This window comes from Palaemon carinicauda, chromosome 14 (assembly GCF_036898095.1).
Source record: "Palaemon carinicauda isolate YSFRI2023 chromosome 14, ASM3689809v2, whole genome shotgun sequence".
NCBI lineage: Eukaryota > Metazoa > Arthropoda > Malacostraca > Decapoda > Palaemonidae > Palaemon > Palaemon carinicauda.
In genome coordinates this window covers 24,959,305-24,984,619 of record NC_090738.1, presented here as the reverse complement: position 1 = coordinate 24,984,619, position 25,315 = coordinate 24,959,305, and the positions used below count along the sequence as shown (strand labels likewise).

Below are 25,315 nucleotides of genomic sequence, written 5' to 3'. Positions count from 1 at the left end.
CGCCGTCAGAGTTTGTCTTAGGCGTTCCTGCGACCATGCCTGCCTTTACTAAACTCGTTCTCTCTCGCTCATCCAAGAGAGCTTTACGGCTGTTAGGCGATTGGTTAGAGACCAAGAGGAGTTTAGGGAAGACAGCATTTGCCTTCCCCCCATCTAAACTCTCGTCTAGATCGAGCGTCTGGTATGCCACGGGAGAAGTTCTCGGCTTGGGAGTTCCTGCCTCTGCCCAGGGCGACTTCTTGCCTCTGCCCAGGGCGACTTCTTAAGTCTTGTAGACTCTCCCCGCCGCCTTGCCATGAGACGCTCGAAGATTTGTTGGTCACCCTCGGACCTGGACCACCTTCTTAAAGGCATATTTAGGGCGTTCGAAGTCTTTAACTTCCTGGACTGGTGTTTAGGAGCCCTGAGTAGGAAAATCTCTTCTGCCGATAGGGATGTTCCTTACTCATTATGTCCTGCATGGATAAGGCCGTCCGTGATGGGTCCAACGAGCTTGCCGCTTCATTCACGTCCAGAGTCGTGAAGAAACGAGAGTCTCTGTGCTCTTTCCTGTCAGCTGGAGTGACGCCATGCCAAAGATCTGAGCTACTCTTTGCGCCCTTGTCTAAGTGCCTGTTTCCTGAAGTCTTGGTTAAGGAAATTGCCTTGTCTTTAGTGCAGAAGGACACCCACGATCTAGTTGCGTCCTCGGCTCGCAAAGCTCCCCCTTTGCCTGCCTTGTCTGCTAGACCTAGGATAGATACTCCAGCGTCTAGGTTTATCCTGCCCTTTCGTGGCAGAGCCTCCAGCAGGGGAGGTGCTCGTGCCGAAGGGAAGAGAGGACAGAGGAAAGGATCCAAGTCCTCTAAGGGCAGAGTCTGACTGCCCGCAACTTCAGACAGCAGTAGGTGCCAGACTCAAGAACTTCTGGCAAGCCTGGGAGAAGAGAGGCGCAGATCAACAATCTGTGAGGTTGCTCAGAGAGGGGTACAAAATCCCTTTTGTACGCAGACCTCCTCTAGCGACGTCCCCCATCGATCTCTCTCCCAGGTACCGAGAGGAAGAAAAGAGACAAGCCCTGAAACTGGAAGTGTCTCTTTTGCTAGAGAAGGGAGCGGTGGTCAAAGTCTCGGACCTTCAATCACCGGGGTTTTACAACCGTCTCTTCTTAGTATCAAAGAAGACAGGAGGTTGGAGACCGGTGCTAGACGTCAGTGCTCTGAATGTCTTTGTCACAAAGACGAAGTTTACCATGGAGACCACAAAGTCAGTCCTAGCAGCAGTCAGAAAGGAAGACTGGATGGTCTCTCTAGACCTAAGGGACGCCTACTTCCACATCCCCATTCACTCAGACTCCCAACCTTTTCTGAGATTCGTCTTCGACGATGTGGTGTACCAGTTTCGGGCCCTGTGCTTTGGCCTAAGCACAGCTCCTCTCGTGTTTACGAGGCTTATGAGAAATGTGGCAAAATTCCTCCACTTATCGGACATCCGAGCCTCCCTTTATTTGGACGACTGGCTTCTCAGAGCCTCTTCCAGTCATCGCTGTCTGAAGGATCTCAATTGTACTCTAGATCTGACCAAGGAATTGGGACTCCTAGTCAATTTGGAAAAGTCACAGCTGGTCCCATCCCAAACTATTCTGTATTTAGGGATGGAGATTCACAGTCAAGTTTTTCGGGCTTTTCCGTCGGCCCCCAGAATAGATCAAGCCCTGCTCTCCATCCAGAAGATGCTGAAGAAAGAACGCTGCTCAGTCAGGCTGTGGATGAGTCTGGTAGGAACGCTGTCATCCCTGGAGCAATTTGTCTCGCTAGGAAGGCTACACCTCCGTCCTCTTCAATTCCATCTGGCTTTTCACTGGAAAAAGGACAAGACGCTAGAGGCGGTCTCGATCCCGATTTCCGAAAAGATAAAGTCTTGTCTGACTTGGTGGAAGGACAATATCAGCCTACGAGAGGGTCTTCCCCTGGCAGTTCAGATACCCAACCACGTTCTCTTCTCAGACGCATCGGACTTGGGCTGGGGCGCGACGCTGGACGGTCGGGAATGCTCAGGTCTGTGGAACTCGAGTCAGAGGAGCATGCATATCAACAGCAAGGAGCTTTTGGCGATTCATCTGGCCTCGATAAGCTTCGAGAATCTCCTTCGAGGCAAGGTGGTGGAGGTCAACTCGGACAACACCACGGCCTTGGCGTACATTTCCAAACAGGGAGGTACCCACTCACTGACTTTGTACGAGATCGCAAGGGCCCTGCTCATCTGGTCAAAAGATCGAGGCATCTCCCTAGTAACGAGGTTCATCCAGGGCGACTTGAACGTCCAAGCAGATTGTCTCAGTCGGAAAGGTCAAGTAATTCCAACCGAATGGACCCTCCACAAGGATGTGTGCAAGAGACTTTGGGCGACTTGGGGTCAACCCACCATAGATCTCTTTGCAACCTCGCTGACCAAGAGGCTTCCAATCTATTGCTCTCCAGTCCCGGACCCAGCAGCAATACATATAGATGCCTTCCTCCTAGATTGGTCACATCTAGATCTTTACGCATTCCCACCATTCAAGATTGTCAACAAGGTACTGCAGAAATTCGCCTCTCACGAAGGGACAAGGTTGACGTTAGTTGCTCCCCTCTGGCCCGCGAGAGAATGGTTCACCGAGGTACTTCGATGGCTAGTAGACGTTCCCAGAAGTCTTCCTCTAAGAGTAGACCTTCTACGTCAGCCACACGTAAAGAAGGTACACCAAAGCCTCCACGCTCTTCGTCTGACTGCCTTCAGACTATCGAAAGACTCTCGAGAGCTAGAGGCTTTTCGAAGGAGGCAGCCAGTGCGATTGCTAGAGCAAGGAGAGCGTCTACCATTAGAGTCTACCAATCGAAGTGGGAAGTCTTCCGAGACTGGTGCAAGTCAGTTTCCGTATCCTCGACCAGTACCTCTGTAGCCCAAATAGCTGATTTTCTCTTATACCTGAGAAAAGTACGATCCCTTTCAGCTCCTACTATCAAGGGCTATAGAAGCATGTTGGCCTCGGTCTTCCGGCATAGAGGCTTAGATCTTTCCAACATAAAGATCTGCAAGACCTCCTTAAGTCTTTTGAGACCTCTAAGGAGCGTCGTTTAGCTACACCTGGGTGGAATTTAGAAGTGGTCCTAAGATTCCTCATGTCAGACAGGTTTGAGCCTTTACATTCAGCCTCCCTGAAAGATCTCACTCTTAAGACTCTTTTCCTGGTATACTTAGCCTCGGCTAAAAGAGTCAGTGAGCTTCATGCCTTCAGCAAGAACATCGGGTTTTCGTCAGAAAAAGCTACTTGTTCTCTGCAGCTTGGTTTCCTAGCCAAAAATGAGCTACCTTCTCGTCCTTGGCCTAAATCTTTCGATATTCCTAGCTTATCGGAGATCGTAGGCAATGAACTAGAAAGAGTCTTATGCCCTGTTAGAGGTCTTAAGTTCTACTAAGCTCGTACTAAACCTTTACGAGGCCAATCTGAAGCGTTATGGTGTTCGGTTAAGAAACCATCCTTGCCTATGTCAAAGAATGCTTTGTCATATTTTATCAGATTGTTAATACGAGAAGCTCATTCACACTTGAGTGAGGAAGACCGATCTTTGCTTAAGGTTAAGACGCACGAGGTTAGAGCTGTAGCAACTTCCGTGGCCTTTAAGCAAAATAGATCTCTGCAAAGTATCATGGACGCAACCTATTGGAGACGCAAGTCAGTGTTCGCGTCATTTTACTTGAAAGATGTCCAGTCTCTTTACGAGAACTGCTACACACTGGGACCATTCGTAGCAGCGAGTGCAGTAGTGGGTGAGGGCTCAACCACTACAATTCCCTAATTCCATATCCTTTTAATCTGTCTCTTGAAATGTTTTAATGTTGTTTTTATGGGTTGTCCGGAAGGCTAAGAAGCCTTTCGCATCCTGGTTGATTTGGCGGGTGGTCAAAGTCATTTCTGAGAGCGCCCAGATTAGGGGTTTGATGAGGTCCTGTTGTATGGGTTGCAGCCCTTGATACTTCAGCTCCTGGGAGTCTGTCAGCATCCTAAGAGGATCGCTGGGCTCCGTAAGGAAGACGTACTTACAAGACAGAGTAATCGTCTAAGTCGACTTCCTTACCAGGTACCTATTTATTTTGGTTTTGTTATATTGATAACTGTCAAAATGAAATAAAAAACTCTTAGCTTATACGATGTAAACATATTTAACTCTGGTCTCTACCCACCTCCTTGGGTGTGAATCAGCTATTATATATTCACCGGCTAAGTTAAATATTTAAAAATGATATTTTAATTATAAAATAAATTTTTGAATATACTTACCCGGTGAATATATAAATTAAACGACCCTCCCTTCCTCCCCAATAGAGACGCAGTGGGATGAGAAGAAATTGAGGTTTTGTTTACATCGAGAGTGGTATCTGGCCGACAGTTGGCGCTGGTGGGCACACCCGCAACCTGTATAGCGATCGCTGGCGAGTTTTTATGTATGTGTCTGTCGAGCAACAGAGTTGCAGCTATTATATATTCACCGGGTAAGTATATTCAAAAATTTATTTTATAATTAAAATATCATTTTCAAGTAGTAGATTTTTTTTTATACCAATCCTGAAGTCTGCTCTCATGCCTCAGGATTGTTTTAATTTTCACCAAGGCGTGTTGTAATTCTTGATCAATCCTTCCATTATGACACTCAATATGCCTTTGGTCTGGCCTATTTTTCATTAGAATTGTATTTTACCTGTTATATATCTAAGATTAAAGCCATTTTTTATTTATCATCATCCTGGTTTTAGGATTTATAAGTGACAAGGGCAAGAATCTTGCATGAATGCAAGTTCTCACTAACAAGTAATGTAAAAAACTGGATATGAAGAAATAGGGCACTTTTTCCTTGTATGTAGGATAATACATTAGGAAACCTAAGGAAGGGGTAGGGACCCTGTTCAGAAAAAAAGTATCTTTCAACTACCCGATGCTAACTCATGTGGAAGGATGAAACAGATTTGCTCTAGATGGACGTTATACTTCTTTACTATTATTACTACAACCAAAATTTGAAAAAGCTGAATGCAACAAGTCCAATAGCCCACAAAAGGGACACACTTCATTGAGGAAAAGAAACAAAGTAAAGATGATTTGCCCTTATTGAAGAGTTCAAGACTGATCAACACATACGTCATGTTCAATTCTGGTTACTCCTTTCAAAAGTGTCTTTTACCACAACAGGTTACTGTACACTCAACCTCAAGACTACTGTGAACTCAAATGAATTAACTTTAATATATAAGTGGAATACTCTATAAACTAGATTAAATGTTACACTTTACAAAACATTCTATCAGTATAGATAGTGATCAACAGTATAAGTAGTGATAAAAATACACTTACATCAACACAAGGGTTCTACCTAGGAAAAAAATTTAGTAGAATAGATTCTTCCCATAGGGAGTAAGTGAGTAACTTATTTAAGGGAACACATCACCAAGGAAGATTTCTCAAGTGAATTCATAGGGATACCTTGAAATGACAAATTTGAAATTACTATAATACACTATTTTTACTAAAGATACAAATCTTGAGCTCTTTTATAGGGAACATACTTTAGGCGAAGCTGGAAACTAGCCCTAACACTTTCAAGCGAGGTATAACTACCCACTGCTAGTTGGTAGGCGGGGCGGAGGTAGTGCTGGCTAACCTACTCACACTTTTGATTGCAGGGGGATAGGTGATGGTGGGGCAAACCTGTATAAAGAGCTCTAGACTCATATCATAAGGAAAAATTAAAAAAAAAAAAACTTTACATTTGTTCCGCCGATAAATACAAACCATTTTGCTCTTTATAGGGAAAGACTCGCCATTAGGTGGGTGGAAGTCCTAACCAACTGGCTGATTTGTGACATAACGGGATAATCCATGTGATAACTAAGCACTATGACTTGTCCAGTTAAGAATTCTTGGGAGTATAAGGGCTTCATTGGAAATTGTCTAATTCCCACATCATTAGGGGAATAGGGATGCAACAAATAAAGAAACGTGTCCTAATCCTTGTATGCAAAATATGTTTTATACAGTGAGATCAATGACTTAGAGTACTATGACTGTCACAAATTGTAGGGCGCGATCACTGAACTCTGTTATTGGTGACGTGCACCAAGTCTCATAAGGTGATGTGTTGAGAACCTATTGGTGACAGTAAATTCCATCACAGTGAACAATTCCACAAAATATAACAATGCAGCATATTGACAGAGCAACATTGCATTTTACTTGCCGAGGGTTAGGCAGTACCATTGAAGCGATCATTAGACAAGGTACTCGCCTAAGAGTATCTGATGTCTCATTATCCATTGACATGGGACATAATTGGTGCCAGGTGTAAAAATGTCTGTTTGTGTATGCTGTGAGCAAAGTTGTTCTTTAAGCTGGTAAAATAAAAGTTCAAGACGCCTAGACACTGCTGCTGCGGGAGATGAAAATGAAGGCGCATTTGGTTAAAGTGATGTTGATGAAGAATACAGACGAGAACAACGAACGCAGGACTTAGAAAATAGGTTAGAAAACCTAGCAGAGTTAATGAACAGATTCTTAATTGAACGAGAAGAGGAGCGGTGCGCAACCACAGCATATCCGACGTACATGAATGAAGTTCAACCGCACACAAGTGAAAGTACACATGCACAGCCGAGTAAAGATACGCAAAACTACGTAGTTAAAAAATTGCTAGAACTCCAGGCAAGTGTTAGGCCTTTTGATGATCAGTGACCTAAAGAAGGGTTTCAATCGATCTATGTGCTTTTGAGAGACTTTGAAATAGCCACATATGGGTGGTTAGAAAGGGAGAAAACAATTAATAAGTTATACCGAAATAAAACAACGTTTAATTAAGAAATACAGCTTACCCGATGCGAGAAAGGAGGACATGAAAGAAAATTGCCAACCCAAATTCGAAAGGACGAGACAGTTCTCAGTTTTGCAACTCGCATTTTTCGGGATTGTGATTTGTTTGCTACATGGAGTGCCACTCTCCCAGAAGGTGCTAAAAAGCCATTGCCTATAACATATTCGCAGATTAGTAAACCCGTATTTATGTGGTTATTTGTTCGATGACAATCGCTCATTAGCAGACGTAGTGATGACAATACAAAACATTCTAGACAGTTTGCCAGAAGAAAAAATGACTGAGCATAACTGCCCCAATTCCAGAAAGATGGCAGCCATGAGAGGCACTCTCCAACCCCCAAAGCAGGAGGGGGGGAATGTAGTCAGCAGGGGAGAAGAGTCTTTAAATGTTGGCAGTGTGGGGAAGAGGGTCACCAACTAGTGGAGTGCGCCTCCCAAGGACAACTCCCCCGTTACACTTGTCAGGCCTACGGTCATCAAATCTCGAGTGCCCAGCAAAATACGCTGAGGGCAGGCAAGCTGTGGCACACGCACACCACCCCTCACCCAACATCCGAGCAAAAGGAAACAGACGAAGGGTGAGACAGGGGAGATTGATGCTCCCCCCAATTGACAGCAGAAGCAGCAGTCGAGGCAGCGGCAAGAGGGACTGGGGCCTCCCTTGGTACCCCCGACCTCACCCCCGCAGCACTAGGGACAGGAGAAGGGGGCAGCGGTATGCAAACAAGGTCGTTGGTTCGTGCCCCACATATCCTAATGGGCGGCGAGGAATGTTAGCAATTAAGATTGGCCTATCAGGTAAGTCCATTCGAGCGCTGATCGACACAGGAGCCAGCGTTTCCCATATTGAAAAAGGAATCTCCTCAAACCCACTATAGTCAGCGGCATCCATCATCCTCGACACGTTAAGAGGAAATAAACTGCAGGCAAGGCATACGATGATCGTCAACATTAAGGTGGGATGTGTGAAGTTTACACATGAATTTTTTGTGTTGCCCACCTTGGGAATTCCAGCAATCGAGGCTATACTGGGGTTAGATTTTATTTTGGGTAATAAATTATACATTTTTGGGGAAAATGATAGAATAGTCTTAGAGGGCTACTCAGAGATAGAAGAGAACAGAGCTGATATAACATTAATCGATTCCCCTTTAGCACTGAAACTGGGCAGGCGGAACCTATAGGTCAAGGCCTTATAAGGTACCCATTCATTTCCAGGGAGAGATAGAAAGGGAAATTAGTAAATTAAGGGAACAAGAGATAATCGAGTAGAGCTAATCTCCCTAGGCTTCAATTGTAGCTGTTAGGAAAAAGGATGGCTCGGTAAGATTGTGTTGATTATAGGAAGTTGAATGCAGTCACAAAGGATAATGCATTTCCACTGCCCTCGATCAAAAAATTACTTGTGATGGTACAGGATAGATAAAATATTTTAGTACTATCGATTTAAAATCTGGATACTATCAAATACCCATTCAGGAAGACAGTAAATGTAAAACAGTATTTATAGCTAACGATCAACTATTTCAGTTTTTCTTCCTTTCGGTGTTATAAATGCTCCAAGTAATTTTTCAAGAGTAATGATGGCAGTTTTGTCCGCCTTAATTAGCTATAATGTATTTATTTAGACGACATCATAATTACAGGGAAAATGGCCGGAGAACATAATAATATTCAAAAAGTTTTAGAAACATTGGGATAAAAATAATTTTGTCAAAGAGCAAATTTTTCTGTAAACAGGTCAAATTTTTGGGTCATATAATAACCCCAGAAGGTATCCAACCCTGCCCCAGTAAATTAGAAGCTATTAAAGATTTCCCCAGGCCACGTACCCTTAAGGAAGTAGCTGGTTTCCTTGGGCTCGCTGGGTATTAACGTAAATTCATACGAGGTTTTGGAGAGATACCAAGACCCTTAGATGCTTTAAAGAAACAAAAAGTAATAAATTGGGAAGAGGAAGAAGAAAGGGCCTTTAATCATTTCAAAGCTGCCATAACTAGCAATGACTTACTCACATATCCTAGATTTGATCGCTCATTTTTAGTGACAACAGATGCAAGTAGCACAGCTATTGATGGCGTAATTTCTCAACAAGATGATAGAAGTAGACAGCGACCCATTTGTTTTGCTTCTAGGGCATGAAAAGGGGCAGAAAAGAAATATAGTACATTCGATCGAGAGGCATTAGCGATTCTTTGGGTTCTAGAGAGGCATCGGTTCTTTTTATTAGGTCAGCCGATTGATTTGCAAAGCGATCATCGCCCCTTATGTGATTTATTTTAAAAAGGTGACTTGATATCTAGAAAAGCGAGATGGATTGAAAGATTGTTAGAGTTTAATATAAAGGGGTTTGACCTCATAGAAAGCAAAGCTAACAAGGTAGCTGATGCCTTCTCTAGAGGTGCAGTAATAAGAGTAACTACTAGGGCACAAAAGAGGAACAAATAACGAAGCCAAAATATTGAAGACCACATCAAAATAGAGAACAGGATGAGAAATCATGCAAGAGGCAATCAGAAAATGAGATCCGAGAGAGAGAGATGTTCCGGCAACTAACCCCGTTAGTCCACCAGAGCCTGCAGCCAGTAGACTAGGGGAGCAGTTCCTGGACAATCCGGCTGAAGCCAGTAGGCCAGATAAGTCTCCAGCAGCTACTGCTGAGGCAGTTCTTGCCCAGACAGGGGCTATCCCAAAGCGGAAATGCCAGGCCAAGGACACCACCAGATCAACCATACCCAAAATGATGTCATCATCACATGAGTCTACCAGTGAAGATTCTGGTAGTGACACTTCCAGCTCCTACCTCACTGTCACCTCAGATGACACTGTCTCCACCGACCACGTCCAGTCCCTCCAGACAGAATGCAGTCTGTCTGATCTGCTTAAGGTCCTCGACTCCAGGAGGAACCCCAAGCCTGGAATCTTCCAGCTGGAAACTGGCCAGAGTTTTGCCCGATTCCTAAGGGATTTCGAGGCCTACTGTGCGAATAAGTACACCTGCAGGAAGCTCTGGTCGGTGGACTGTTGATCTCGGGAAGTTTCTAAAGGGAGAAATCCAGGAGGCGTTTTCAGCCATGGGGGGTCCCGACATCTCATACCCCGACATGAAGGAACGCCTCCTCGACTGGTTCCGAGAAGCCCGAGAGAGGCGTGATGCAAGCAGGAAGGCCCAGTTCAGCAGTGCCACCTGTGGTGAGGTCGAACTGCTGAAAATATGCGTCGTCTGGTTGGCCCCCCTGTACAGGTCGGCCTATCCTCGCCGTAGTTTGGACTGGAGGGAGCTTAGGCGGAAGCTCCTCAGAACTTCCGAGCAAAGCTGCAAATTGGCTGGAAGTCTCTGGCCACCATTAATGTCTCCGCTGGCCGTCAGGCCACTTGTCAGGATTTTTTACACCTGTTGAGTGTTCTAGACAAGGCATCCCGTCAGTGAGGCCAGAAGGCAGAGGATTTGGCCATCAGACGTGTGGGACAGTCATGGCCCGGCTCGTATGCCGACAGGGTTGTCATGGCTGCCCCCAGCTGTTCACCTGGACCTGACAGAGCATATTCACGCACTCCTCCTCGACCTGTCCCCAAACCTGCATCTGTGGAAGTGTGCCTGCCACCATCGTGCACCAAGGATAGATCTCCTCAATTCCAGAGAAGGTACTGTGCATGGTGCCGAAAATCAGGGTACCTTATGGACGAGTGTCGCAGACGCCTCAACTTGTGCTTACGCTGTGGCTTGGCGAACCATCATGTAGCACAGTGTGGACGACAGGCGCCGCTTATAAGTAGATCACCTCTCCAGAAGACAGCTAATACCCACAGTCCTGGGAGGGAGACCATCTCTGTCCAGACTCCTTCAAGGTGGAGAGCAGTACCGGTTAGTGCTACTCCGACCCCATCGTCCTATTCTGGATCAGCCAGTAGCTGGGAGACCCGAAGTGGGAGCGAGTGCAGTGCTCCTTCTCGGACTGTGAAGAAGAAGAGCAAGAGAGCAAAGCCCAGAAAGACAAGAACTGAGGGGTATCATAGGGCTTTAAACACCAGGCCTTCGATGTAGAAGATGGGGCTACATCTAAGGAGGGTGTGAGTGCTAGGGTGCATGCTCCTAGTATCTGGTGGCAGCCTCGGAAATCTCGACTTCCAAGGTTACCCCTCAACCTGAAAAGGTCATTGCACCTCCAATGGCTTCTTCAGGATTGGCCAGTGATAACCTGTCCTCGACATTGTCCAGAGCTTCTCCAACTGACTTCTCCAGGGAGGAAGCAGGAATTGAGGCAGTATTAAAAACCCTTCATAGGGTTAACCTGGCGCAGTTGGCTCCTGTACCACTCATGGTTGTCTCAGTGACCATGTCTGAATTTCCATCGGGAGCATTGGATGCACTCATTGACTCCGGAGCTGAGGTCAACCTACAATATTACCAGCTGCAGATGGTACCCAACACCATTGGTCTGAAGGGTTTAGGGCAAACAGGACCTAAGACCTTAGGTACTGTACTGTTGACCCCTATACTGCATGGAATGACATTCGCCCCAAGTGTGTTCCATGTAGTGCCTTCAGGAACTATGGCTGAGCACGTAGTGCTTGGTTAGCAGTTCTTGAGAGCAAATGGGGTGATAGTTGACGGAGCCCGAAATCGGCTGAGCGTTGGCAGTACTCCCCAAGAGCCTCTTTGAGAGTATTATGTCCCGATACGTGGAGCCTGTTGCCAGCAAGTGCTTTACGCACTTGAGGTCCACGCAGCCGATTCAATAAGGATTGCCAGTATTGAGCCAGTACTTGTTCCGATTACTGTAAACTTCCCTAAGGGACTTTAACACCTCTTTTAGGTGCCCTGCTTGTCCGACCAACTGTTGGCCGGAAATGTATTATGATGGCGACATCATAACCCCTGGTCTGTCAAGGAAAGTTACAGCAATCCCTGACATCCTTGAACTGAAAGATGGAAAAGCCTCAGTTTTAATCAAGGGTTCATCTGAAGAAACTGCCAAGATCAAGAAGGGCGATCTCTTGGGGAAGGTGTTCACCATGGCAATGGTGGATGCTCCTCTCTCCTGCCTGATAGCACAGGAGTGTGACCTGACTCCTGAACCGACCGTATTGGAAGAGATAGACAATCTTTCTAAGTCCGACGAACTGGATCCTTCTCAGAGGGACCAGTTTTTTCAAATGCTTCGAAGTCATCATCCGGTCATCAGTACTGGTGATGATGATGTGGGAGAGTGCTCAAGCACACCAATACGCATCCACCTGTATGACGAGACGCCCATTTATCAGAGAGTTCGACGGTTTGCCAAGCCCGTCGCCGATGCCATCAAGAAACAATGCAAGGAGTTGCATGAACTGGGTATTATTGAACCCAGCATCTCTCCTTGGTCTTCACCCATTGTTCCAGTCCGAAAAAAGGACAATAGTATACGGTTGTGTGTGGACTGCCGTAGACTGAATAAGGTGACTGTCTCTGATAAGTTCCCAATGCCTAACATGGCCGATGCTGTATTTGGACTTCAAGGAGTCAAATACTTTACAACCCTTGACCTGGTTCGTGGATACTACCAGTTACCGTTGGCAGAGGACAGTAAAGAATACACAGCTTTCTCTACCGCCTTTGGACACTGGCAGTTCAGACGCTTATCGTTTGGACTGAAAAAGGAACCTGAAGTGTTCCAGAGAGAAATGCAGAGTATTCTCCAAGAGTTCCCAAAAGCCAAGATGGTTGTCTACATTGATGACATCTTGATACTTGGGACTTCTTTCGAGGAACACCTGAAACTGGTAGAACGAGTTTTGGCTACTCTCCAGAAGCACGGACTCAAGATAAAATTCGGGAAGTGTTCTTGGGTTCAAGCAGAGGTCCAGTATCTTCGTCATCTGGTTGGATGTTCTGGTATGCGTAAACTACCAGAATACATCCAGAAAGTGGAGGACTTCCCTAATCCGACCACTGTGCGTGAGCTACGGGGATTTCTGGGACTGGTAAACTTCCAACGTCCCAGTTCTTAGCCTCTTCTTTTCGAGAGGAAGGTGTCGTTCATCCTCCAGGGAGTCGGGAATTCGGGGAAGTTTCCAGTATTCCATTATTGGAACTACTTTCTGTTGGTTCCAAGAGTTCCAGTCCAGATTGGTCAAGGCCTGCTACTGTAGAAAGCCCTGTTTCTGAATCGGCAGTGTCTATTCATCCTGATTATGACTTTCTCGGCTTTTTGCCACCCAATTGTGACGACCGACTGTCGCCTGAAGATCCCACCTCTACTGTAGTGGATTTAGTCCCCCATGGACTAGGTCAAAAGGTCCTGTTCTTGACCTACCTTTAGTTCAGCCTCACGTCCTGGAGTGGAGACCTCGTCTCACTGACCAGATGAATACTACAGAGAGGGAACCATCCTTCATTCCTGAGTCACCTCAGAATTCAAACCCTTTCTGACATTCTGATGGTATATTAAAACACCGGTCACAACTCAAGGCTGAAGTTGCACAGTCAGGTGTATCTAACCTGAACGCTACAATACTGTTTGGGTCGCCCGAAACACAACTTTGGTATTTGCCCTGAGTCATCGCCAGATTTTTTGGGATTTTTATTGTCCTCTTCTGAGTCTACAGATTCTGTCTCTGGTTTACCTCAAAGAATGTCGATCACCCGCAAATACCAACTGTTATGCGAGGTTATCGATCCTTTAAAGACACCCAGCCTGTACCTGGAGAGTCGCCGGCTTAGCCTGTCTCCGGTGCTCCGAGAAATTAATATGGCTCACCAGCAGATTGCTGAATCCTGGCGCATGTCCCGAGACAGAATTTTGAGACTCAGAAGAACTATAAATCTCCCACTGAATTAATCTTTGTACAGTTTTAAAGGAAGTTTTTTTTTTTTATTAATATTATTAGTCATGTTTTAATTCCCACCTTGGGGTAGATCAAAGGCTGAGAATGGGACACGTTCTGTGAGGAAATCTATATTTAGTCACGGTTTCTGTAATTGTTGTACTGCAAATTGACCTTGACCGTGACAGTTATAATAGATTCAATAAATTTTGATTATCCTGTAATACCTGTAGTCCAAAATGAATGAGTTTTGTATTCTTTTAAATTGATTTTGGACTACAATGAATGTAATTTTTTTCTTGATAGATCATGACTGTATACCTGTAATACTGAAATGTTTCCTGTAAATAATGAAATTTATTATATTGTATATCATTGGAGCATTGTTGGGAGGAATAGACAATAATCTAATTTTGTGTTTTTAAGTACTGTAACTCCATTGTGTTTGAAAGGTAGTTTATTGTCTATTCCTATTTCTTTTTGTTATATTAGTAAATTGTGAAATAATGTATTGTACCGAATGTAAATTCATATAAATTGATTTGTATCTGAAGGGACGGATGATGAATTAAATCTTTTCATCATCCTACCTTTTTACTGAATTTATTTTTGCAAGGAAAATTTTTTTTCACTGAATGTACAGTTAGTGTGGGGTGTTGCTGTCAGTTACGAGGCATTTTTTGGATGGGCTTGAGGGCTAATGGGGGGGAATGGAATAAAAAAGTGGTTTGTGTCTAAGAAAGCTTTGTTGGTGGTATGTTATGAAACATGCTATTATTTTTTTTTTTTTTTTTTTTTTTTTTGTAGCTCTCAAGTCCCTCCTTCCAAAAAAAAGTGCCTTAATCTGTTGTTATATCTTTCCAGCCAATGACAGCAGCCCCCTTCACCCAAAAGGGAAATTAGGAGTAATCGTCAAGTACTGTACTGTACCTAAAACATTATGAATGTGGTTTATTGCCTGTTACCAGTGTGTAGTGGTCTGTAATGCTGCTCTGTATTCATATTATCTTGCCTTTTAACTAGAAGTATGCTACTGTGTTGTTATATGAGTGTGTCATAGACATTATTAGTTCACAGGAGCTATTGAAATGGCCTATCTGGTCTTGGGCCCCAGAAGTGAATTCAGTTGTTAGGAAGAGAGTGACAGTGTAAGAGTTTAGTCTGAAATGTTCCAGAAATACAGTATCAAAACCCTTTCCAAGAAGGAAAGGTTTACGCACTACTGGTGGTGAAAAAAAAAAAAAAATCTTTGATGACACAGAACATTATCACAGTGCAGGTTTACAATTGGAGATTTTCAGACATTGCTATTGTGGGCCCACAGTGACCTGCACGGCATCGTATGCGGCCATACTGTTCAGAATTTAGGACAGTTTAAGTGACTTTGCAGCCTGACGGTGGACAGAATATTGAGGCGGACAGTGTTGCTTTGAGGGAAAATTATTGCAGTACAGTATTTTTCAGTTATATGTTCTTTATAGATGGTTCATTAGGTAGTAAGTGTTCAAGTTTATTACTGGTCATTACAGATGTCATAAAACCAGATTGTTGCGGGGTTCTCCTTTAAGCTTAGTTCTGTAGTAATATTTCTTTTGTTTTGAAGGCTGACTATGTTGAGAATCCTAATATTTCTAAGTCTTTCAAATCCTCGGGTTCTATAGTCATGGTCTTGTTAGGATTTTAAAGTTGCGTTTTGTAACTGTGTAGTGGTATTTCTTGCATGGTAACTTCGCATTTTTCTCTTGCTTGTACAATATACAGTAAGACTATTCTGAAGTGGTCATTTCTTTTGTTTATCTTATCTTGAGGCTGGAGTGTAAAGGGATGCTAATTTTGCCTTTAATTGATTATTTGAATTGACAAAACAATGTTAATGATTTTTTGTTTCATTTACAAATAAATATTTTTTTGTTTTTATGAAGACACATTTATTCTAGTTCCTTACACCATGATGTCCCTTTCTTAGCCACTGTTTTTTTTTTTAATCTTTCTAATAAATTATTTATCATAATTTTTTCCTCCCACACTGTGTCCCGTTATCAGTTAAAAAATTCTTTCCCTTTCACCTAAAGTTCGGACATTTCTTTACCCAAGTTTGAAACCATCTTACCTAAAGAATATAGAGCTATATAAATTCTGCTAATTTCCCAGAAATGAATCAACGGTCATCTTACATGTTAATCCAGCTAGCCCAAGGAAAGGGAATTTAGGAAGGAAGTAAGATTCTAGCCCAGTGCTCCGTTCTATTGACCTGTTACTTAGATTTTTGGGTATTTCACCGTTGTATATTTTTTGTGTAATGAACATTGGGTTGTGGTCGGCATTCGGACACTAGGCAGTTTGGGTGCTACCTATGGCCAGTCTGCAAACCATTACAATGGAACCCTAAAACACAAGATCTCCAGAACAAGAAAAATCAAGGCCAGTTAGTTAACAGAGAGAACGAAATGTCCTCACACCTACGAGCCAAAAGCAAAAGCGGCGATATGGTACAGGTGTATGTGTGAGCAGGGTAGACGGTACAGTACTAACCCCCTCCTCGCTAACTAGCAATGGACAGTTATACCACGCTAAAATTCTTATGGTTAGTTTCCAGCTTTACTGGAAGTATGTTCCCTATAAAGAGCAAAATGGTTTGTATTTAGTGATGGAACAAACATGTCTTCTTTTTATGTGAACCAGGTAGCAGAGGAAATTCATCACCACTAGGACCTTACAAATAACTAATGCTTAGTACTGAATACCAAATTAGAACTAAAGGAATGCAAGATGCAATGGTTGAGAGTTCATTGTGGAATACAAATTTTTTTTTTTTGCAATATACAAAGTTAATGCTTACTTATCCAGAAATTCTAGGGATAACAATTTTAGGGATAAACAAGAAAGGTTTTCTTTGGACTCTAATATCTAGGCATGGCCTTTTTATTATCAAGGGAAAAAAAACTTCCTCTACCCAGAAATGGCCCTGAAATTGGTTGAACCAGTAAGATTTTATGTGGATTTGTATTTCTAGCCCAAGCCTATTTTTAATAACTGTGTATCAAGGAAAAAAGCTTCCTCTATTCGGTAATAACCATGAAACTTGCTGAACACTGCAGTCTATAAAATTCAGTCCAACAAACTTACTTCTACAAGTCAACTAGAACCTGTCAAAGTAATTTCTTTAAAAAGGAAGTATTCAAGAACTTTTGTGTATTCTTGTTGGATTACAACATTCTTAGTTTCATATTCTACAGTGAAGACAACCACCATAATGGGGTCTGACTTTCTCAACTCCCAAGAATGGGAAACAGTACTTGTAGCGAATAGGAAATATTTAACAATGCAGATTAATTTCAAACATTGGTCAACAACCTAAAGAAAAATTTTATTAAATGATTTAATAATACCAACATAGTATTCATATATCTTGACAGACTAAGAAGAGTGAAGTTCCATACAATAATCCATGAGAAACAGGTAACTTCTTCTTTATCTGCATCTTCTCCCACTTTTATGTGTGGTCAATGTTGACAAAGAAGTAGTAGTTACCTGTTTCTCATGGATTATTGTATGGAACTTCATTCTTCTTAGTCTGTCAAGATATATGAATACTATGTTGGTATTATTAAATCAATTAAAATTTTTCTTTAGCTTGTTGACCAAAGTCTGAAATTATTCTGCATCGTTAAATATTTCCTATTCACTACAAATACTGTTCCCCATTCTTGGGGGTTGAGAAAGTCAGGGGGAACAGTACTTGTAGTGAATAGGAAATATTTAAAAATGCAGAATAATTTCAGACATTGGTCAACAAGCTAAAGAAAAATTTTAAATGATTTATTAATACCAACAAAGTATTCATATATCTTGACAGACTAAGAAGAGTGATGTTCCATACAATAATCAATGAGAAACAGGTAACTGATGTTTATAATTCTAAATACTGTTGTAATACAAAAGATAAGTATCACTTTGAGTAAGACTATCAAGAAATATTAAGCCCCTATGATGCTGCCAACATTCACTTCTTCTACCTCTACCTTTGCGACAACCAAACACGAGGTTGCAGTGAAGTCCAGTGATGACAATTTTTTCCATAAATTAAAGGGATAAAAAGTGATTACTGTACAAATATCTCAATACTTACTTGTGAATTTCTGCTCGCTGTTCTTTGGAAAACAGAGGTGAAAAAGCAAGGTCATTCATATCACTACCCCGTAAATAATCTTGTAACATGGCCCTGATTTTATTCTTGAACATTTTAGTTACTCCTTGTTCACCTTCATGTCCAAGACCTGTCCTTCCAAACACATGCTGAGGCCTGAAATAAGTAAAACAAAACTGGTAATAATAAAGCTATTTTTTCCTTGAATGCACTGTAAAAGAAAAAAGAATTCAACCTACAGATGATTACAACTTGTAAACAAGGTCGAGAGACGAGACATGCTTGCAGAATTTGCTGGAAGAAAATATCTTGAAATCATGAACACCTTCTTTCATAAAAAAGGAAAATAGAAAATGGACATGGAGAAGCCCAAATTGAGAAATTAGATAGATTTTATTCTCAGTGAAAAAGTCAATTTAGTTAAAGATGTAAGTGTAAAACACGTTAAGAGTCAAGAGAAGCCCAAATTTAGAAATTAGATTTTATTCTCAGTGAAAAAGTCAATTTAGTTAAAGATGTAAGTGTTAAACACATTAAAGTCAAGAGAAGTCCAAATTGAGAAATTAGATAGATTTTATTCTCAGTGAAGAAGTCAATTTAGTTAAAGATGTAAGTGTTAAACACGTTAAAAGTCAAGAGAAGCCCAAATTGAGAAATTAGATAGATTTTATTCTCAGTGAAAAAGTCAATTTGGTTAAAGATGTAAGTGTTAAAGTCAAGCAATCATATAATGGTGAGAAACAACATTTGCATAGATCTAATGAAAGACAAAAATTAATTTTAAGAAAAAAAATAAAACACTCCTGTAATAGGAAAAAATTATGAGTTTAGCTCTGCAATACAAAATAGGTACTCCCAGCTACATGATGAAATGGAAGCAAGTTAAGAAGAAATGAACAGTAATTTGACATAATTTGTATTGGAATCAGCATAAGAGACAGGTGGAAAACTTCCAAAACAAAGTCAAGGAAAACTATCATAAAAGACCAAAAACCTAATAAAGAAATGTTTGGAAATGAGGGTAAAAACCAAGAGATAAAATAGAATTAGCAGAGCTATCCAAAACAATAAACAATACTAAAAACCCAAGATATTTGTGAACACACTCAAACCAAAATTAAGGAAACACTAAAGACAGGAAAAAGCATCAAATTGATGAAAAGAAGACTTGGAACAGGGTGCCTACATATGTTTGCTTTAAAGGATGATAATGGAAATATCAACGATAGAAATGGTGACTAAAATTGCAGAGGATTTTTATACAATGTTATACAATAGTGATATAAGAAATAACTTCACCAATAGAACTAATGAAACACCTGAGCCGGTATCAAACGTCACAATAGAAGTAAATAAAACATTAAAAGGCATGGAAAGAGGCAAAGCAGCAGAAGATGGCCTATTAATTGATTTAATAATAGATGGAGGAGATTTCATAGTGGTAAAACTTGCTGAGCTCTACACCAAAGGTTTGCAAGAATGCTATACACCTACAGCTCAGGAAAAATGTTATTTTTATTAGTAAAATAAATTTTTGAATATACTTACCCGATAATCATGTAGCTGTCAACTCCGTTGCCCGACAGAATTCTATGGAGGGATACGCCAGCTATCACAATACTAGAAGGGGGTGTATTTACCAGCGCCACCTGTGGCCAGGTACTCAAGTACTTCTTGTTGACACCTCCTCAATTATTCCTCGGTCCACTGGTTCTCTATGGGGAGGAAGGGAGGGTCGATTAAATCATGATTATCGGGTAAGTATATTCAAAAATTTATTTTACTAATAAAAATAACATTTTTCAATATTAAACTTACCCGATAATCATGTAGCTGATTCACACCCAGGGGGGTGGGTGAAAAACCAGTGTACAAGACTAAAGGATAGCTAAGTATCCCGTATTTCATATAATCAGTTATCCACAATAACAATGAAATAATAAGTACCTGGTAAGGAAGTCGACTTGAACCGTTACTCTGCCTTTAATAAGATCGTCTTCCTTACTGAGCGCAGCGTTCCTCTTGGGAGGCTGAATCAACTCAAAGGTGCTAAAGTATACAGGGCTGCAACCCATACTAAAGGACCTCATCACAACCTTTAACCTCGGCGCTTCTCAAGAAAGAATTGACCACCCGCCAAATCAACAAGGATGTGGAAGGCTTCTTAGCCGACCGTACAACCCATAAAAAGTATTCAAGAGAAAGGTTAAAAGGTTATGGGATTATGGGAATGTAGTGGCTGAGCCCTCGCCTACTACTGCATTCGTTGCTACGAATGGTCCCAGGGTGTAGCAGTACTCGTAAAGAGACTGGACATCTTTGAGATAGAATGATGCGAACCCTGACTTGCTTCTCCAATAGGTTGCATCCATAACACTCTGCAGAGAATGGTTCTGTTTGAAGGCCACTGAAGTAGCCACAGCTCCCACTTCATGTGTCCTTACCTTCAGCAAAGCAAGGTCTTCTTCCTTCAGATGAGAATGTGTTTCTCTAATCAGAAGCCTGAATAGTAAGAAACTGAGTTCTTAGAACTTGGAAAAGAAGGTTTCTTGATAGCACACTATAAGGCTTCTGATTGTCCTTGTAAAGGTTAAGACCTTTTTAGATAGTACCTAAGAGCTCTAACTGGGCAAAGTACTCTCTTCAGATCATTCCCCACCAAGTTGGACAGGCTTGGGATCTCGAACGACTTAGGCCAAGGACGTGAAGGAAGCTCGTTTAGCAAAAACCGAGCTGTAAGGAACATGTAGCCGTTTCAGATGTGAAAACAATGATCCTGCTGAAGGCGTGGATCTCACTTACTCTTTTAGCTGTTGTCAAGCACACGAGGAAAAGAGTTTTTAATGTGAGGTCCTAAAAAGAGGCTGATTGGAGAGGTTCAAATCTTGATGACATAAGGAACCTTAGGACCACGTCTAGATTCCAGCCTGGAGTGGACAACCGACGTTCCTTTGAGGTCTCAAAAGACCTAGGGAGGTCCTGTAGATCTTTGTTGGTGGAAAGATCCAAGCCTCTGTGGCGGAAAACCGCTGCCAACATACTTCTGTAACCCTTGATCGTAGGAGCTGAAAGGGATCTTACTTTCCTTAGATATAACAGGAAGTCAGCAATCTGGGTTACAGTGGTACTGGTTGAGGAAACTGCATTGGTCTTGTACCAGCTACGGAAGACTTCCCCTTGAGACTGATAGATTCTGAGAGTGGATGTTCTCCTTGCTTTGGCAATCGCTCTGGCTGCCTCCTTCGAAAAGCCCCTAGCTCTTGAGAGTCTTTCGAAAGTCTGAAGGCAGTCAGACGAAGAGCGTGGAGGATTGGGTGTACCTTCTTTACGTGAGGTACTTAGAAGGTTCACTCCTAGAGGAAGAGTCCTGGGAATGTCGACCAGCCATTGCAGTACCTCTAAGAACCATTCTCTCGCGGACCAGAGCGGAGCCAACCAACGTCAGCCGTGTCCCTTAGTGAGAGGAGAACTTCTGAAGTACTCTGTTGACAATCTTGAACGGCGGGAATGCATACAGGTCGAGATGGAACCAATCCAGCAGAAAAGCATCCACGTGAACTGCTGCTGGGTCTGGAATCGGAGAACAATACAACAGGAGTCTCTAGGTTATCGAGGTAGTGAACAGATCTATGGTTGGCTGACCCCACAGGGCCCAAAGTCTGTTGCAAACATTCTTGAGAAGGGTCCACTCTGTGGGGATGACCTGACCCTTCCGTCTGAGGTGATCTGCCATGACATTCATACCGCCCTGAATGAACCTCGTTACCAGTTAGCTTTTGATCTAAAGACCAGATGAGTAGGTCCCTTGCGATCTAGAACAACTTCCACGAAAGAGTCCCTCCCTGCTTGAAGATGTAAGCCAGGGCTGTGGTGTTGTCAGAGTCCACCTCCACCACTTTGTTAAGCTGGAGGGACTTGAAGTTTATCAAGGCCAGAATAACCGCCAACAACTTCTTGCAAATGATGTGAAGTGTCCTTTGCTCCTGATTCCATGTTCCCGAGCATTCTTGTCCGTCCAAAGTCGCACCCCAGCCCGTGTCTGATGCGTCCGAGAGGAGACGGCGGTCGTGTTTCTGAACAGCCAAAGGTAGCCTTCCTTGAGAAGAAAGCTGTTCTTACACCACGCGAGAGAAGACCTCTCTTCGGAAATAGGAACTGAGACCGTCTCTAGCGTCATGTCCTTTATCCAGTGAGCAGCTAGATGATACTGAAGGGGGGGGGAGGTGGAGTCTCCCTAACACGATGAACAGGGCCAGCGATGAAAGTGTCCCTGTTAGACTCATCCACTACCTGACTGAGCATCGGTTCCTTCTCAGCATGCTCTGGATGCATTCTAGGGCTTGGAAGATCCTTGGGGCCGACGGAAAAGTCCGAAAAGCTCGACTCTGAAGATCCATACCCAAGGAGACAATGGTCTGGGATGGAACGAGCTGAGACTCCTCAAAATTGACCAGGAGGCCCAGTTCCTTGGTCAGATCCATAGTCCATTTGAAAATCTCCAGACAGCGACGACTTGTGGGAGCTCTTAAAAGCCAGTCGTCTGACGGAGCCGGACACAAGATCATGATACTGCTGCACAGTCTGTGAACTGTCAATCATGGGCAAGCGAGGAAGTACAGTGACAACCCGAATCTGTCTAGACTGTCTGGGTCGTACAGACAACTCCTTAACGGGTTGCTGAGGTTGCCGCACTGCGTCACAACAAGTCACTTCTGTTGGTTGTTGAACGTCTTCCCCGTGACACATTGACTCCGTAAACAAAAAATCCTCTAACAAGGACTAAGCTTGGACTGCATGTCATGCAACACAGCTCAAGGTCTATGGGAGCAGGTGTGGTAACAGACGGGATTAGCGACTGAAGTGGAACCATTACCTTCCCTGGAAGCCTGTTATGCTTAAATAAAAGTCCATAAGAGGTTATGCAGCTAAAGGCTCCCTCCAAATGACAGAGTCCTCAAGGAAATATCAGAAGGAGGGAGAAAAGAACTTTCTCATCTACAGGGACCTTATCCTAGAAAAGCTAAGTTCTCTGAGTGAGGGTTCACTGGTGCAAAAGCAGCAGACTAGAAGGCAACGTTATGAAACTGCTTGACAGTCTAGTGAGTTGGCAACAACTCAAGATGTGTGACTGAGAAGCATGCGGTAAGCTATGCAGAGCATGATGTATGCAGAGTATGCTGTATGCAGAGCATGCTGTATGTAGAGCATGTGGTATGCAGAGCATGCTGAATGCAGAGCATGCTGTATGCAGAGCATGTTGTATGCAGAGCATGCTGAATGCAGAGCATGCTGTATGCAGAGCATGTTGAATGCAGAGCATGCTGTATGCAGAGCATGCTGTATAAGGAAAGCAGAGCGTGTGCATGGCGTTTAACATTTCTCAGAAATTCCATGACCAGTGCTAGAGTGCTTTATGTATGCTTGCATGGGGTTTAAAAATCAACATAATGTTTACCTTACATTCATAACTCATGATTCATATTTTTGCCATGGTTTGAAAATGGAGGTAAGGTATGCTGAACAGCAGAGTCAGAACGAGCTGGAACAACAATAGTTGTGGTTTCCTCTTCAAGACTCTGTTGAGGGAACACCTGAGGCTCAGTCTGCAAAGGCTGAATAAAAGACAAGCAGAAGGAAGGCGCATGGGTGGAGGAGGCTGACTCCTAGCATGAGTGGTTGAACCCAAGGGTTGCGCTTGCTGAGCGGTTGGCGGAAGCGGAGTAGCAAGTTCCAGTTCCTGTGGTGTGAGCGGAGCGCGATGAGGAAGAGGCTGCGCAGAACAAGGTAAATGTCTCGCAAGCTGAGGCTCCTGAGGCGCAAGGCTAAGGTGTTGTGGTGCTTGCCTTGTGGAGGGTTGAGCTCGCTGCAGCGAGAGCTGAGGAGACTGACTCATGGACGGGAGAGGTTGTTGTACCTCAACCGAGTGTTGCATCACTGGTGGAGCAGCAAGTGGAGGCGGAGGAAGAGAGGTATAATCCTCCTGATCCCATTGTAAAGGTTGCCTTAAGGAAGGCGGAGGCTGAACACCACAGGGAACAGCAAACTCAGCACGTGGCTCAACATCGTACGCCTGGCAGGTGGTACTGCGATCAGGCGGAGCGAGCGTAGGCGGAGGGAGTGTAGGCGGAGGCGGAGGAGCAACACTCTCAGCCCGACACTCACGCATTAAGTCCGAAAGCTGTGCTTGCATGGACTGTAGTAGAGTCCACAACATCGTACGCCTGGCAGGTGGTACTGCGATCAGGCGGAGCGAGTGTAGGTGGAGGGAGTGTAGGCGGAGGCGGAGGAGCAACACTCTCAGCCCGACACTCACGCATCAAGTCCGAAAGCTGTGCTTGCATGGACTGTAGAAGAGTCCACAACATCGTACGCCTGGCAGGTGGTACTGCGATCAGGCGGAGCGAGTGTAGGTGGAGGGAGTGTAGGCGGAGGCGGAGGAGCAACACTCTCAGCCCGACACTCACGCATCAAGTCCGAAAGCTGTGCTTGCATGGACTGTAGTAGAGTCCACAACATCGTACGCCTGGCAGGTGGTACTGCGATCAGGCGGAGCGAGCATAGGCGGGGGGAGTGTAGGCGGAGGCGCAACACTCTCAGCCCGACACTCACGCATCAAGACCGAAAGTTGTGACTGCATGGACTGCAGTAGAGTCAACTTGGGGTCGGCAGACACTAAGGTCTGCTGAGGTAAAGCCTTAACAGCAGAGATCTGTTGCGGCAGAACCTTACTCCTCTTAGGCGGAGTGTATTCAACTGAAGACTGAGGAGAGTCAGAGCTAACCCAATGACTGCATCCGGGTTGTTGAACTTTAACTTCGTACGTCTGGCATAGGTCTGGACTTTACGTTTAAGAGGTCTTGAGACCTGAGACCAGCGTTACTCTGCCTTTATTTTCTCCCCTAAATCTCTTCTGCAGACGAGCAAAATAAGGGCTCAATCGTCTGCGGGTGGGAGTGACGGTCTCGGTAAGACACGCCCACAACCACCGAGGATACTTCTGTGCGCCGATCAAGGCCTGCTGAACCCTTATGCCCTTCGACATTGCTTCTCCCCTGGGCTTGGGAGCTTGCAAGAGGTCCCGGACTGGGAGGACGACTGGCGCGCACAAAAGTACCCTCACGCACAACACTGACATAATTTGCGCTAATCACTTATCACTTTGATTTCTGTTTGCACTTATTTCACTGAACTCGAAACTTTAAGTGGTTTGTACCTGAAACACGCAATTCTATCCTTTCTCAAAAGTTAGTAATTGCGAAAACAGAATTACAATGTAACAGAAAAATCTAATGAAAGATAATTCAGTGGCTGGAAAGAGACTAAACACTAGATCACTCTAGAAACGTTTAGTTTCTTCCCCTAAAGAGACTAGGGAGAAAAGCAAAAACGATAACGACGTTACTCGTACGCCTGGCAGGCTTGAATGAAACGTTTATCCTCTTTCTCCCTCCGTCTCTATCTCTCTCTCTCTCTCTCTCTCT

General features: G+C 43.6%; 1 protein-coding gene across 1 annotated transcript in view; it reads right to left on the bottom strand.

Annotated features, from left to right (window-relative positions):
* The window catches only part of LOC137653493 (uncharacterized), a 94,888-nt gene that overhangs the window by 2,588 nt on the left and 66,985 nt on the right, over positions 1–25,315 (bottom strand). Inside the window, exon 8 of the mRNA XM_068386942.1 lies at positions 17,817–17,990. Within this exon, the coding sequence (XP_068243043.1) occupies positions 17,817–17,990 (174 nt within the window). The remainder of the gene's footprint in view (positions 1–17,816; positions 17,991–25,315) is intronic.